This window comes from Sinocyclocheilus grahami, unplaced genomic scaffold (assembly GCF_001515645.1).
Source record: "Sinocyclocheilus grahami isolate Dianchi unplaced genomic scaffold, SAMN03320097.WGS_v1.1 scaffold734.1, whole genome shotgun sequence".
Lineage (NCBI taxonomy): Eukaryota > Metazoa > Chordata > Actinopteri > Cypriniformes > Cyprinidae > Sinocyclocheilus > Sinocyclocheilus grahami.
The window spans coordinates 217310-232712 of record NW_015505913.1 but is presented as its reverse complement, the minus strand read 5'-3'; the positions used below and the strand labels follow the sequence as shown (position 1 = coordinate 232712).

The 15403-nt window shown below is 40.5% G+C and overlaps 2 protein-coding genes across 4 annotated transcripts in view; one reads left to right on the top strand and one right to left on the bottom strand.

The window, feature by feature from the left end:
- Window positions 1–15403, top strand: part of LOC107560584 (zinc finger protein 501-like) — a 176198-nt gene that overhangs the window by 89656 nt on the left and 71139 nt on the right. The gene's annotated exons all lie outside the window — the stretch shown is intronic.
- Window positions 8026–12999, bottom strand: LOC107560586 (neoverrucotoxin subunit beta-like). The gene is made up of 5 exons (XM_016244809.1): window positions 12374–12999; window positions 12066–12239; window positions 11819–11992; window positions 8689–8735; window positions 8026–8603 (listed from the first exon to the last, which is right to left on the bottom strand). Exons 1-5 carry the CDS (start codon window positions 12865–12867, stop codon window positions 8059–8061), a joined length of 1434 nt encoding a protein of 477 aa, XP_016100295.1. The 5' UTR covers window positions 12868–12999; the 3' UTR covers window positions 8026–8058.

Here is a 15403-nt window from a genome sequence, read left to right as displayed (position 1 = left end):
AAAGTATCAATTATTATATTAATTTAAACAATTATTATCAATTAAATATTATATTAAATAACATAAATATTTCTTAGTGTCTTAATTGTTTAGATATTTTTTTGTCGATCCACTGGTTCACATTTAAAAATATGTAGCGAAAATAGCAGAAGGGCTTATTGAAAAAGCAGATTCGTTCTCTGCCAGCAGGAGGCGCTTTCTGAACGGCAGAAATATAGTGGTTTCCCCGATAACCGCCGTACACAAAGCTGACTGCAGCGTTCAAGTTTATTCAGTGAAATCACAGCCTTTTGAAGTTTAATCGTCATATTAATCCATATAGCAATTCTTGTCTTTCCGTCCCCAAAGACCTCTTATAATTTAGACTTTTTGTACCATTTAAGAGTTTGCATGGCCTTAAATGTAAACAATTTAACTGAAGACGTTTTAAGGACCCGCGGAAACCCTAATAAGAACATAGTCCAGTGCAAACATTTCTGTCATGCATTTGGCAAAAAGCTTTTTTTGACTATGAATTTTACCTTTGAAATTTGAGGCAAGTGCAACTCTGGCGTCCCCGTTGATTGTGAGCAGTGGTGTGATGGCGATTTAAATAAAATACAGATTTACAAACAATCCAAACATATGGGTATCCCCTTGAACTTGGTAAAAAGATGATCTGTTTGGACTGGAAAATACTGTTTTCATGGTCAGTTTTTCATTTATTATTTGCTAATGTTAATGAATGTTTACATTAGTGCACGTCCTACTACATTGAAATTAATAGAGAAGCGGCTGGAAACTGGCGACCTCTCCTGGTCGGAGATAGTATTAACATCATAAACTGAAAGCAATCTTTATGTACACGGCCCATCCCAGTTGCCCATCCCGGCTGTAGACTTTCCTCTGATGAATCACAGATTCCTGCTTAAAGATCTCAGTGCAATTCCCAGAATACACTGAGGCATCAGTGACATCTATGCCGCTCTCAATCAGGTCCTCCTCATAGAACATCACATTGCCCTTCATCAGCTGTTTGAAAGCCACTTCAGCAAGTTTCACAATCACTTCTCTGTTGGACTGCAGGAGTTTCTCTGGATCTCTTTCTGCACTGAGGACAGTCAAAGTCTTCTGATGGTCTGGACTGATCCCAGTATAAACTGGTGCACTGTCTGCAGAAACTGTGTTCACAGCTGATATAGACCGGATCTCTCAGAACCTGCTCACAAACGCCACATCTGTCCCTCTCACCACTGCTGAGTCAAAGAAGACATATTTAATTCAAAATTTCTAAATAACAAATGAAGAATAAAATATGTATTTGCCCAAGATACATTTTTATTAGCATTAACACACCTTTGCCACGATATGTAGTGCTACAATGATGAAATGAATTGCCCTTCATCAGCTGTTTGAAAGCCACTTCAGCAAGTTTCACAATCACTTCTCTGTTGGACTGCAGGAGTTTCTCTGGATCTCTTTCTGCACTGAGGACAGTCAAAGTCTTCTGATGGTCTGGACTGATCCCAGTATAAACTGGTGCACTGTCTGCAGAAACTGTGTTCACAGCTGATATAGACCGGATCTCTCAGAACCTGCTCACTAACGCCACATCTGTCCCTCTCACCACTGCTGAGTCAAAGAAGACATATTTAATTCAAAATTTATAAATAACAAATGAAGAATAAAATATGTATTTGCCCAAGATACATTTTTATTAGCATTAACACACCTTTGCCACGATATGTAGTGCTACAATGATGAAATGACAAAGTAATTGACAACAAATTCCATTATCAGTCAGACAGGTCTGTGCACATGGCACATTTCCTCCAGTGAATATCTTTTATGTTTACATGTTCATAAAAGGATTTTTTTTTTGCAAAATAGCTCACGTAACTTTAAACAAGTTACCATTAAATTGTGAAAAAGACTCATTATAAATAACAAAAATCAAAGGATTTATGCAATCTTTATTATGTGCTTCATGAGATATCAGTGTTTTGACTCACCTGGGGTCAGAGGTCACTGCTTCATCACTGAGATCAGGGGGAAATTCATGGATCTGTTACTCTTCATAGACACACAGCTGGGATCTGGAGCTGCTGCAGTGTCATTCATCTCCATCTCCTCATTCAGACTCTATAGAGATCTATAGAAATAAGCCACTGTTAATGAAAAGATATACGTGAAAATACATATATTCTTCATAAATGGAACACAGTTCACGTTGTCCCTACAAAACTCACTGAACTCGTAAAACATTGCAATGTGCAGGGTTGAAAGACAGATCTGCAAATTTATATAAGACACAAAGACCATTTTTAAAACAATATTACAGAATGTGTATTTTTGCAAAAGCAAAATTTATAATGGACAGTTTTCACATGCGTTTCAATGGTCATCAGCATCATAAATCCTCCAAAGTTTTTTATATTTTCATTTTTTTAAAGAATGTATGTACATTAATAACACTATACTTTGTATAATATCACCTTTACATCAAATTACAAAATATTAACGCTAATACGAGAGTGTTTCTAATACAGCGTCTATGGGAGTGACAGTAAATTTGACATCATTCTCTCTTTTGACTGCCGTTATTAGTCTCTCTCTATTTTATTTTACTTTTTTTTAATTCATGAAAACACGATCATGGAGTTTTTCTTTTGCTATTTGAGCAAATGAGAATGCAAAAAATATATTTGTTGCAGTCTCCCATTTACCGCTATTGAAGCTTAAGCTGCTGAAAAATGTGAAAAAGATCCATAACAGACTCCTGCCATACGAAAAAATAAACACACAGTCAGATCATCAACAGACAAACAGTCAAATCATCTACAGACACACAGTCAGGTCATCTACAGACAAACAGTCAAATCATCTACAGACACACAGTCAGGTCATCTACAGACATACACAGTCAGATCAACTTCAGACACACACAGTCAGATCATCTACAGACATACAGTCAGATCATCTACAGACACACACAGTAAGATCATCTATGTACACTGTCAAATTATCTACACACACAGTCAGACCATCTACAGACAAACAGTCAAATCATCTACAGGCACACATTTAAATAATCTTCAGACATACACAATCAGATCATCTACAGACACACACAGTCAGATCAACGTCAGACATACACAGTCAGGTCATCTACAGACACACACAGTCAGATCAACAACAGACAAACAAGAAGATCATCTACAGACACACACAGTCAGATCATCAACAGACAAACAGTCAAATCATCTACAGACACACAGTCAGGTCATCTACAGACACACACAGTCAGATCAACTTCAGACATACACAGTCAGATCAACTACAGACACACACAGTAAGATCATCTACGTACACTGTCAAATTATCTAGACACACAGTCAGATCATCTACAGACAAACAGTCAAATCATCTACAGACACACATTTAGATCATCTTCAGACATACACAATCAGATCATCTACAGACACACACAGTCAGGTCATCTTCAGACACACACTGTCAGGTCATCTACAGACACACAGTCAGATAATCTACAGACATATACAGCAAAATCATCTACAGACACGCACAGTCAGATCATCTACAGACACAGTCAGATCATCTTCAGACATACAAAGTCAGGTTATCTACAGACACACAGAGACAAATCATCTACAGACACGCACAGTCAGATCATCTACAGACAAACAGTCAAATCACCTACAGACACACATTCAGATCATCTTCAGACATACACAGTCAGATTATCTACAGACACACAGTCAGTTCATATACAGACACAGTCAGATCATCTACAGACACACACAGTCAGATCATCTACAGACATACAAAGTCAGGTCATCTACAGACACACAGTAAAATCATCTACAGACACACACAGTCAGACCATCTACAGACACAGTCAGATCATCTTCAGACATACACAGTCAGGTCATCTACAGACACACAGAGTCAGATCATCTACTGGCATACAAAGTCAGATCATCTACAGACACACACAGTCAGATCATCTACAGACAAACAGTCAAATCATCTACAGACACACATTCATATCATCTACAGACACAGTCAGATTATCTACAGAGACACACAGTCAGATCATCTACAGACACAGTCAGATTATATACAGAGACACACAGTCAGATCATCTACAGACACACAGAGTCAGATCATCTACTGGCATACAAAGTCAGATCATCTACTGGCATACAAAGTCAGATCATCTACAGACACACACAGTCAGATCATCTACATACACACAGTCAGATCATCTACAGACACACATAGTCAGATCATCTACAGACACACACAGTCAGATCATCTACAGACACACTTAGTCAGATAATCTACAAACAGTCAAATATTCTACAGACAGTCAGATTATCTTCAGACACGCAGTAAGATCATCTACAGACATACACAGTCAGATCATCTACAGACACACATTTAGATCATCTGCAGACATACACAATCAGATCATCTACAGACACACATAGTCAGATCATCTACATACACAGTCAGATCATATACAGACACACACAGTCAGGTCATCTACAGACAAACAGTCAGATAATCTACAGACATATACAGCAAAATCATCTACAGACACGCACAGTCAGATCATCTACAGACACAGTCAGATCATCTTCAGACATACAAAGTGAGGTTATCTACAGACACACACAGACAAATAATCTACAGACACGCACAGTCAGATCATCTACAGACAAACAGTCAAATCACCTACAGACACACATTCAGATAATCTTCAAACATACACAGTCAGATTATCTACAGACACACAGTCAGTTCATCTACAGACACACAGTAAAATCATCTACAGACACACACAGTCAGATCATCTACAGACACAGTCAGATCATCTTCAGACATACACAGTCAGGTCATCTACAGACACACAGAGTCAGATCATCTACTGGCATACAAAGTCAGATCATCTACAGACACACACAGTCAGATCATCTACAGACATACACAGTCAAATCATCTACAGACACACATAGTCAGATCATCTACAGACACACACAGTCAGATCATCTACAGACACACTTAGTCAGATCATCTACAAACAGTCAAATCTTCTACAGACACAGTCAGATTATCTTCAGACACACAGTCAGATCATCTACAGACATACACAGTCAGATAATGTACAGACACACACAGTCAGATCATCAACAGACACACAAAGTCAGATCATCTACAGACACACATACAATCAGATCATCAACAGTCAAATCATCTACAGACACACAGCCAAATCATCTATAGACACACACAGTTAGATCACACAGTTAGTGCCCATTGACTGACTGTATTTTATCTCTTATATGCTCTTAATACCTCAGTATCTCTAGCTGACAATTTGGACTCTTCAGTCCATCAGAGAGCAGCTTCACTCCTGAATCCTGCAGGTCATTGCTACTCAGATCCAGCTCTCTCAGGACATAGTTTGAGGATTGTAGAGCTGATGACACAATTTCACAGGACTGAGCAGTGAGATTACAGCCAGCAAAACTGAAATAGAATAAAACACATGAGAATTAAATTCTTAATGGTTTATTGTCAATCATCTTTGACGATAATGGTCCTGACAGAACCTTGTATTTATATGCATATAGTTATATTAATTAAATGCTAAATTTAATATTAATTGTTAAATCATATAATAATTATATGAAAATATTATATGAATTAAACAATTATAATCTATAAAATATAAATATAATAAGAAATTAACAGCAAAAGATTTTGTCTCTAAACTTTTATCACTATAACCATTAATTTGAAGCGAGAGATACAGTGGATGGCTTTATTGCATCAGATATATGTTACTTTGCTCAGAGCTGATTGGTCCAGCTTTGGTTTGCGATCACTAACCCAGAATAAAACCTGAAACCGGCTTTGTGCAACAGGCCACTGGTGATTGTATGTAGGCAGGGGCATAGCAGCCGCGGGGGACGGGGGGGGGACATGCCCCCCGCACTTTTAGAAAAAGGTGATTCTGTCCCCCACACTTTGTTTGACCCACCTCCGATATTTCCGCCCGTGTTCTCTAATTTGTTTATTTAGATTTGAGTGAATTAACATTCAGCCAATCACAAGGTGAATCATCTCTTGGGCGCGTCTGTCATGAGCTTCAAATCTCCTGTTGCGCTCGTGATTTCACTTTGCTCTTTGGGCGATTTGAGGGTAAAATGCACCCCAGAAAATAAGCAGAGGGCGATTACGTCCTTTTTCAAACACTAAGTATGTGCTATGTCACGATGACACGAATCACGCAATCGAATTCCTACGTTATTATTTGACCTAACAGGGCATCTACACCGGATTCAAGTGATGCGATCATGCGACGCGACAAAAGAACCACTTAAGAATGAGGTATGTGACGCGTCACGGATCCAGTGTGTGTTATATGCTCTCCTACTTGTAAATCGCTTTGGATAAAAGCATCTGCTAAATGAGTAAATGTAAATATGGACAGCATAACTGATTATTGGGTTCGTTAGTCGCGTCGCGCCGTCATCCTTTTATCCCAACTGTTAAGAATTGGGATAAAAGTTAATGTTTAAGTGAAGTATAACTGAAATATTGTGTGTAAAATATATTTTTATTTCATAAAAATAAAGTACAGATGTTCACAGTGGTCTCAAAGTCCCAAGTCATGCAGTTATTTTTAAATTAGGGTTAGAGTTAGGGTTTTTAAATATGATATCACAAAAAAATATGTCCCTGTTTTGCTTCCTGTAAGCTATCATGGGATGTTCCCAAAGTTGTCATTAGGGTGCTCTAAACACGTACGGCAATTGGTATTCTAGCTATATAGAATTTATTATGTGAACATGAATGTACTTACTTTGTACATTATGTACATAATTTGTTTGGCTATTGAGGGTCATGTCACTTGACAGCTGTCCATTACTCATCAACTTTTAAAATGGCTGCTACGCCCCTGTATGTAGGCTTCACAGTTCATAAAGTTGTGTTCATTTGAAAAGACTATCATGATGAACTTTTGTCAGCCACAGAGCTTATTTTCTGTAATAATCTAAAAGCCAATAAAAAAAATCCTATTGGCTTTTGTGGAAGGAACAGGGAGATGCAAACTTATGGGTTGGCCTACAAAAATACATCATTACTGCAGTGCTCTATGACTACTGGGTAAATTTACTTCAAAAACATAACCCAATTATGCACAAATTAAGGAAACATTTTTCCCACTTCACATTTCACCAGAAAGACTTTATCCAGATGGAACAAAAGGACAAACTTTCATACCTACCTGAAGAAACTCTAGCAAACTCAAGCCTGGCTGCAAAGTATCTGAGGTCCTCACACAAAAAAAGGGCACCATTGGAACAGGGCCATGACTGGAGAAGAACTGAAATATTGTACAACATGCAGAAAACTGCAAAAACATAGTAATAAAGCATGAATTGTGATATTAGTATGTGTCTCCCTCTAAAAGCAAAGTTGTGAGTTATATGTGAGTTAACTATTTCAAAAACCATTACCATTGCCATTATCACATTCCCACTGAAAAACTAAGAAATGTCATGAACATTTTTAGTAGTGAAATTATTTTATTGATATCCAACACAATCTCAAAATAAAAATAAAAGAAATCTCAAAATAATTTTTATATATTGAACAATCAAAGAGGTAAAAGCATGACATAGTAAAACAATAAGGCAGACTTAAACATGCAAGTTATGTATAAGTGTTTATACAAGGTTAACATCACTACTTTAGTCTTTAAGTAACAGTTGGTATGCCAACTGAAAAGTCTCATAACCCTACACTAGTGACTTTCCTGAGCAGTGATGTCTAAAACAGCAGACAGAAATATACTGTTTGGGATGGGACTGACTACTGACCAATGACAGACCAGGATGTGTTTGGGGAAACTTGTTCGAAAGCAATTATTATGCAAATTCCATGAGATGCATCAAGAGGCACAGGAATTACATTTCATCATTTAGGTGTGTGAGTTGTTTTATGAAAAGAAAAAAAAGAAAAGAAATAAGGTTTGAGACAGCTTTAAATAGATACTGTTGAGATATTTCTCAAAGACACTGAGGATTCATAAACTCTGAATCCAGCATAGAGGGGTTCAGTGAATGTGGTGTTGAATGTGTGTAAGTGTGTGAGTGTGTGGGTGTCAGAGACGCTGTAGAAGGACAGAGTGCCGACCGACCAGTCCAGATACAATCCTACTGTATTAGAGGGGGGTGAAGGTGCAATTAAGTCAGTTCTGTCATTATTGTGACAAACAGTGTAACTGTTATCAGAACAGAAGAGACTCCAGGATTTGTCATTCCATCCAAAAACACAGTCACTTACTCCTTTCCTGCTGATTCCTTTATATGTCGCGGCTATGCCAGTCACTCTCCCACTCCATTCAACCTCCCAGTAACAGCGTTCAGTGAGCCTCTCTCCACACAGTACCTGGGGATATGTATCAAATCTCTCTGGAAGATCAGGATACAACTGCGGTGTTTTCATATGCATCACCTTCCTGTTCTCATCAGACAGCATGAGTTGAGTGTTTACGGTGTTTGGATCCAGTGTCAGATCACACGCATCTGAAAACAAGACAGATGATACATAAATGGATAGTTTTAGAGCTGTGTGTGTGTGTGTGTGTGTGTGTGTGTGTGGGGGGCCTACATTTTCTCAGTCCTGGTGTGATTCTAAAATGGCCTCCCTGATTCAAACTAGAAAGAGACAAATATAAAGAACAAATTATAAATGTTTGATTATTAAAACTGTGCAAGAAGCAGCTGAAATATCAGTGAATACATGATATTAAATGTATCTAAATGAGGCACTCCAAATTCAGGATTCTTGTAAGAAACTCTAATACACTCTAATAGCTCCAGAGCACCAAAGATAGATCAGCTCAAAATACCAACAGAATCCATAACACTAAACTTAAAAATATGGTGTTTAAATAGATATCACGTTGCCTTCTACTGTCACGCCCCCCCGACTGTTTGTTGTGTTTTCTCCCTCTTGTGCCCATATTTGGTTATGTTCCTGTTCTCATTGTGTCATTATTAGTTAATCATCTTCACCTGTCTGTTCCTCATCAGGCTCCCCTATATTTAGACAAGTCTGTGTTTTCTGTCTTTGTCCAGTGTTAAAGTTGAGATGTGCATATGATACCCGCCTACCTTCTGTGGATTCGTTCTGTGTGGATTATATTAAAGATTCTTCTTCTTCATCTTTATCTTCATTGTGCGTTTCTCACACCGCACCGTGACAGAACACTGGACCTATATAAAGTAATAGTGGCATTTTCCCTGTGTTATGAATGATCCTGCCTTCCTCGTCCTCTATATGGCCACTCACCATGGATAATGCGGATGACGACACCAGCCCCACTCCTAACCCAGAGCCCAGCCCACTATCACCCTGCTGCGCGGCGCCAAAGCCTGACCCAACCCTTGACGGAGAGCCAGAGCCCACCACGACTGACGAGCCATCGCCAGAGAGATCTCCCCAGAGCTGCCCACTGCACCATGGCTGTGCCCAATGGACTATACTTCAGATATTTATAGAAACTGTGACTGTGACTTGACATGTGGCCAAGTATGGTGACCCATACTCTGAATTAGTGCTCTGCATTTATCCCATCCAAAGTGCACACACACAGCAGTGAACACACACACACACACCGTGAACACACACCCGGAGCAGTGGGCAGCCATTTATGCTGCGGCGCCCGGGGAGCAGTTGGGGGTTCAGTGCCTTGCTCAAGGGCACCTCAGTCATGGTATTGAAGGTGGGAGAGAGCACTGTACATTCACTCCCCCCACCTACAATCCCTGCCGGTATGAGACTCGAACCCGCAACCTTGGGTTACGAGTCCGACTCTCTAACCATTAGGCCACGACTTATCAACGACAGAATTGTCTGTCTGCCCTGAACATTCTACCAGTGGGACAGCGACCATGGAGGTCGTTCCACTGTCACTGGTGCTCCCGGTGCTGGGAGTGGCCATGTGGTGTGTGTGGGCAGCACACAACATCCCTAATCCTCCTGAGCATCCTGAACTCCCACCCAGCCTCCCTCTTCCACCACCTCTGCACCAGTCCTCACCATCGCCACAGCTGTTTCCTGTCAGCCCCTCTGCTCACCCTCAGCCCACCATATGTGTGCTGGATTCACCGCGGGTCTGCCAGTCTCCATCGGCGTCGCGGCTGGAGGATCCCTTGTCTCCTCCTCCAGCCTCTGTGTCCTGGACTCCGCCTCGACCCTTCGACCCAGCGGCTCCACCATGGCTCCTATCTCCCTCCTCTCCGCCGTGGCCCGTCAGTCCACCAACTCCGCCGGACTCCCTCATCCCTCCGACTCCCACTTGGTCTGTCGTCAACCATTCGCCCGCCTCGGGTCTCCACTCCTCTGGCTACACCTTGTCCCTCCATCCCTCTGGTTCTTTGTCGCTCCGGCTCCACCATGGACTTCCGGATCTCCACCTCGGTCGCTGGTGCCATCTGCTCCGCCTTGGCCCTCCGGATCCTCCCCATCACCCTGGCTCATCGGCTCTCCATCTCCACCTCGGGCTCCTCCTCCACCTGCTCCGCCGCCGTCGGCCGACCCCCTGGAGACATCAGCCCTTCTTCCATCATGGCTTCTCCCTCCGTCTGCTCCACCGTGGGCCGCCATCATGGCTGCGGCCTGGGTCCCGCCTGGCTCCTCCTGCTCCAGGTCCCTCCTGTCTTCTCCTTGGCTCCTCCTTCCATCTGATCTGCCCTGGCTCCCCCTGTCCGTCCTCCGCCCAAACCTCCACCTGTACCGTCTGCCTGCCAGCCTTCCTGCCAGCCCTTCGCCATCCCCTTGTCACCATCCCACATCCACTCCTTTGTCCTCCTCCAGGACAAGTCCCTCCCTCCCTTTGTTGTTCCTGCGGCGTGAGGTTGCGCCTTCCGGGAAGGGGGCGAACTGTCACACCCCCATTGAACTGTTTGTTGTGTTTTCTCCCTCTTGTGCCCATATTTGGTTATGTTTCTGTTCCTGTTCTCGTTGTGTCATTATTAGTTAATCATCTTTACCTGTCTGTTCCTCATCAAGCTCCCCTATATTTAGTCAAGTCTGTGCTTTCTGTCTTTGTCCTGTGTTAAAGTTGAGTTGTGCGTGTGATACCTGCCTACCTTCTGTGGATTTGTTCTGTGTGGATTATATTAAAGATTATTCTTCTTCATCTTCACTGTGCATTTCTCACACCGCACCATAGCATCTACGATGGGTTAGTATGAACCCAAAAACATAATCTATGCAAGTACACAAATGCAGGCACTGATACTTGGCCAAGTATTTTTTTATGTTCCTCATTAGTCAGCTCTCTTTGTTGCTACCTAATATATGCCTGAGGCAGCTTATGACACAATAACTGTCATTAAAAGTCTAAATTGAACTAACTACTGTTTTAGGAAGACAGCCAATAAAACATGTTCAATGGTGAAGTCAAAATCCCATAGTAAATACAATTTGCTATACATTTTTTACTCTTTACTACATCATCTAATGTAAATTTACATTGTACAAATTAATAAACCTTGGACAAGTGTACCTTAGAGAATAGGTACTGTTTTAAAGAGAAAGGGTGGTCAGCAAGTATTGATTTGATTTAGTTTAATTAATGAACACATACTTCTGTCTGAAAACATCTTTACAGCAAGTACATAAAACTTGCAAATATTTTCATATTTATTAATTTGTTATGCAAATTAGATGACTCATTTGATATTATCAGTATAAATGATCTTAATTAAAACCCCATTACTGCCCCACATACTTGAGTATCTGCAGTTTATAGTTTGGATCCTCCAGTTTGTGTTTGAGCAGCTGGACTCCTGATTGTCCTGGGTGATTGTAGCTCAGATCCAGCTCTCTCAGGTGTGAGGGGTTTAAACTCAGAGCTGAAGACAAATAACCACAGCCTTCTTCTGTCACCATACAGCCTGACAACCTACAGACACATATCAATAGTAAGCAGGGGTTGAAATAAATTGTGTATCGACATATGAATATGACAGTCAAACCTCAGTTTTTCCAGCTGACAGTTTGGACTCTTCAGTCCATCAGAGAGCAGCTTCACTCCTGAATCCTGCAGGTCATTGTTACTCAGATCCAGCTCTCTCAGGACACAGTTTGAGGATTGTAGAGCTGATGACACAATTTCACAGTCCTGACCAAAGAGATTACAGCCAGGAAAACTGAAAGACAGCAGCACACAAGATAATCCAATTTGTAACCTCACTCTAGAACTGATATTTTTATAATATTACTTTCATTCTTCTAATATTTACATTTATAAACACTCTTTGCTATAACATGATTAAACACTCACATGGCTTTTCTGCAGTTGATCACAGCTGGTATCAGTCTTCTTCTTCCCTCATCTGATGTGTTGTATTTCTTGAGGTCCAGCTCATCCAGCGGGTCCTCTGACATCTGAAGCATGTAGGAGATTGTTGAGCAGTGAGCAGCAGAGAGTTTCTTCTCTGAGTGTTTGTCTGATTTCACAAACTCCTGAATCTCTCTGGACAGAGTCTGATCTTTCACTTCCAGCAGACAGAGGAACAGATTGATGGATCTTTCAGTGGAGAGTCCATGTCCATCTTTGATCTTCTCTTTAATGTACTGTGTGGTTCTCCTGATGCTCTCTGAGCTGTTCTCTGTGTGTGTCAGTAGATCCTGTAAGAGTCTCTGATTGGACTCCAGCGAGATGCCCAGCAGGAACCGCAGGAAAAGATCCAGCTGTCCATGCTCACGCTCAACGGCTTCATCTACTGCTCCTTTAAGCAGATTATGCATTGGAACAATTACCTTAAGTGTCTCCATGGTGCTGTTTAAATAGCAGTAAAACACATGGAAAGCAGCAAGAAACTCCTGAACGCTCAGATGAATGAAGCTGTAGACTTTCCTCTGATGAATCACAGATTCCTCCTTAAAGATCTCAGTGCAAATCCCAGAATACACAGAGGCATCAGGGACACCAGCAGAAGTCTGTGAAGACTGTACTGATGATCTCGGATCAAGTTTAGCTCTCGAAATGGAAGCACAAACATGAAATCTACATCCTGATTGGCTTTTCCCTCAGCCCAGTCCAGAATGAACTTTTGCACAGAGATGGTTTTTCCGATTCCAGCGATGCCTTTAGTAAGAACAGTCTTGATCTGCTCTTTCTCCTCAGATCCTGCTTCAGCTTTAAAGATGTCATTGCAGTAGATTGGTGTATCTTGTGAGCATTGTGTTCTGGCTGTTTTCTCCATCTGTAAAACCTCATGTTCTTCATTCATTCCTTCACTCTCTCCCTCTATGATGTAGAGCTGTGTGTAGATCCTGTTCAGGAGGGTTTGAGTCTGTTTGAGTTTGGTTCCCTCAAATAATCTCTCATATTTGATCTTCATGCTGGTTTTGTGGTAGTCTTTGACTCTTTGTAGTTCATCATGTACTGGTTTATGTAGGTCTCCAGTCTTCTCCTGCAGGTGAGCAGAATGAGCAGAAATGGTTCCTGTCATGACTCTTTGTGTTCTGGATTTCTTTCTGCACTTAGGACAGTCAAAGTCTTCTGATGGTCTGGACTGATCCCTAACGAAACTGATGCACTGTCTGCAGAAACTGTGTCCACAGCTGATAGAGACCGGATCTCTCAGAACCTGCTCACAAACTCCACATCTGGACTGATCCTGGATAAGATCGTTTCTCAAACTGTTGAGTCAAATCAGTTTTGAAGTACAAAAAATAAATAAATAAATAAAGACAAATGAAGAGTACAAGAATTATTTGCACCAGATAATGTTGTTAGCACCGGCTCAGCTTTGCATTGGTAATTATGGCTACTATGACTAATCAATAAAATCAATCAATTAAAATTTGACAATACATTTCATTATCAATCGGTCAGAGCTCATTGAATGCAAAATTCACTTGTACATGGTGTTTGCGTATAAAGTGTGTGTACACAACCACCCTACAATGATAAAAATCCATTCACTACTTTTCTTAATTCCCAAAAAACCTAAGCAGCCTCAATTATCAAGCCATTTTGATTTTCTGAGCAATATGGCATCATATTACTTGGGCCCCGCCCACGGCTGCTGACGGACTGTCCTGTATTAGCATATCTGTGCCCTCAGCCAGTTGTATGTGGTCCGCCATTTTCTTTGTGCTCGAGCAGCTGTAGTGACAACAATGTCTCGTAAGCAGTGCAGGTGTTTTGTCGTTGGATGTAAAACTGAACAAAAGAGTCTTCATTTTCTCCCGACATCAGAAATATAGGAAATAGAAATAATCCATGGAAGACAGGGGTGGAGTGAGCAGAGCTAATTAGCATAAAAAGAGACATACACCGAAACGTGTCGCAGTGAACAGAGCTGTTTTTAACATCATAAAAAAGGGTGTTGTTTTACACAACCATTGAGGAATTTTAACCAAAGTATGTTGCAGACCTTTCATGAAGACCCTAAAGATTCATATCAACCTGTGGAAAATGGGCATCTGATGTCCCCTTTAATAAAAGCATTCAGCCAATCTCGATTTTTTTTTTTTTTTTAGATATTATGTATCAGTGTTTTGTCTTACCTCAGGTCAGAGGTTACTGCTCCAAAGCTGAGATCCGGAGGCTTAAGTAAGGATACATGACTCTTCATAGAAACATAGCTTGGTTCTGGAGATGTGGTTTTGGGATTCTTCAGGCTTTTGACATCAATCAAATGATTCAGTCATTCTCCATTTATATATTATATAAGGTCTGTTCTGTATCTGTGTATTGTCTTACCTGGGGTCAGAGGTCACTGCTTCATCACTGATATTAGGAGGCATAACTATAGATAAATCACTTTTCATAGAGACACAGCTGGGTTCTGGAGAGGGTGCAGTGTAGCTCTTCTCCATTTTCTCATTCAGACTCATTTTAGAGGCAGTGTCCTTGTCCTCCAGCTCCTCACAGAGATTAGCTTTAGATGTAGGGCTGTGCTGTTCTTCATTCCTCTATACAAATAGGCCACTATTAAGCATTTCTGGAACACATTTGAAGAATTCATCTCTTCCATACTAAGCACAATAAACATAACATAGTGGTGTGTCATGAAGTCAGTGAAACTTTTTTTTTTCTTTAAAATAATTTTCATTAATGCATTCAGACTAAAGGGCTGTGAATTTATTATAAATGTTTTGATATAGTATTGCACAGGTTTCTTGTTTTTTTATATATTAATTTAACCTACTATTAAAAATTGTATTCATAAATATATTTACACACTGAATATGCAAATGAATTCAAGGCCACTTGGCAATTTTGAACTGTAATTTTTTTTTAACAATTACAAAAATACACACACACACACACAGGTATATATATATATATATATATATA

Bases quoted from the DNA above. Each gene is read 5' to 3' on its own strand.
- LOC107560586 (XM_016244809.1), bottom strand. From the start codon at position 12,867: ATGGAGACACTTAAGGTAATTGTTCCAATGCATAATCTGCTTAAAGGA. The intron at 12,240-12,373 runs GTGAGTGTTTAA...GCTGTCTTTCAG, and splicing joins ATCAACTGCAGAAAAGCCAT to TTTTCCTGGCTGTAATCTCT. The intron at 11,993-12,065 runs GTTTGACTGTCA...ATGTGTCTGTAG, and splicing joins TGTCAGCTGGAAAAACTGAG to GTTGTCAGGCTGTATGGTGA.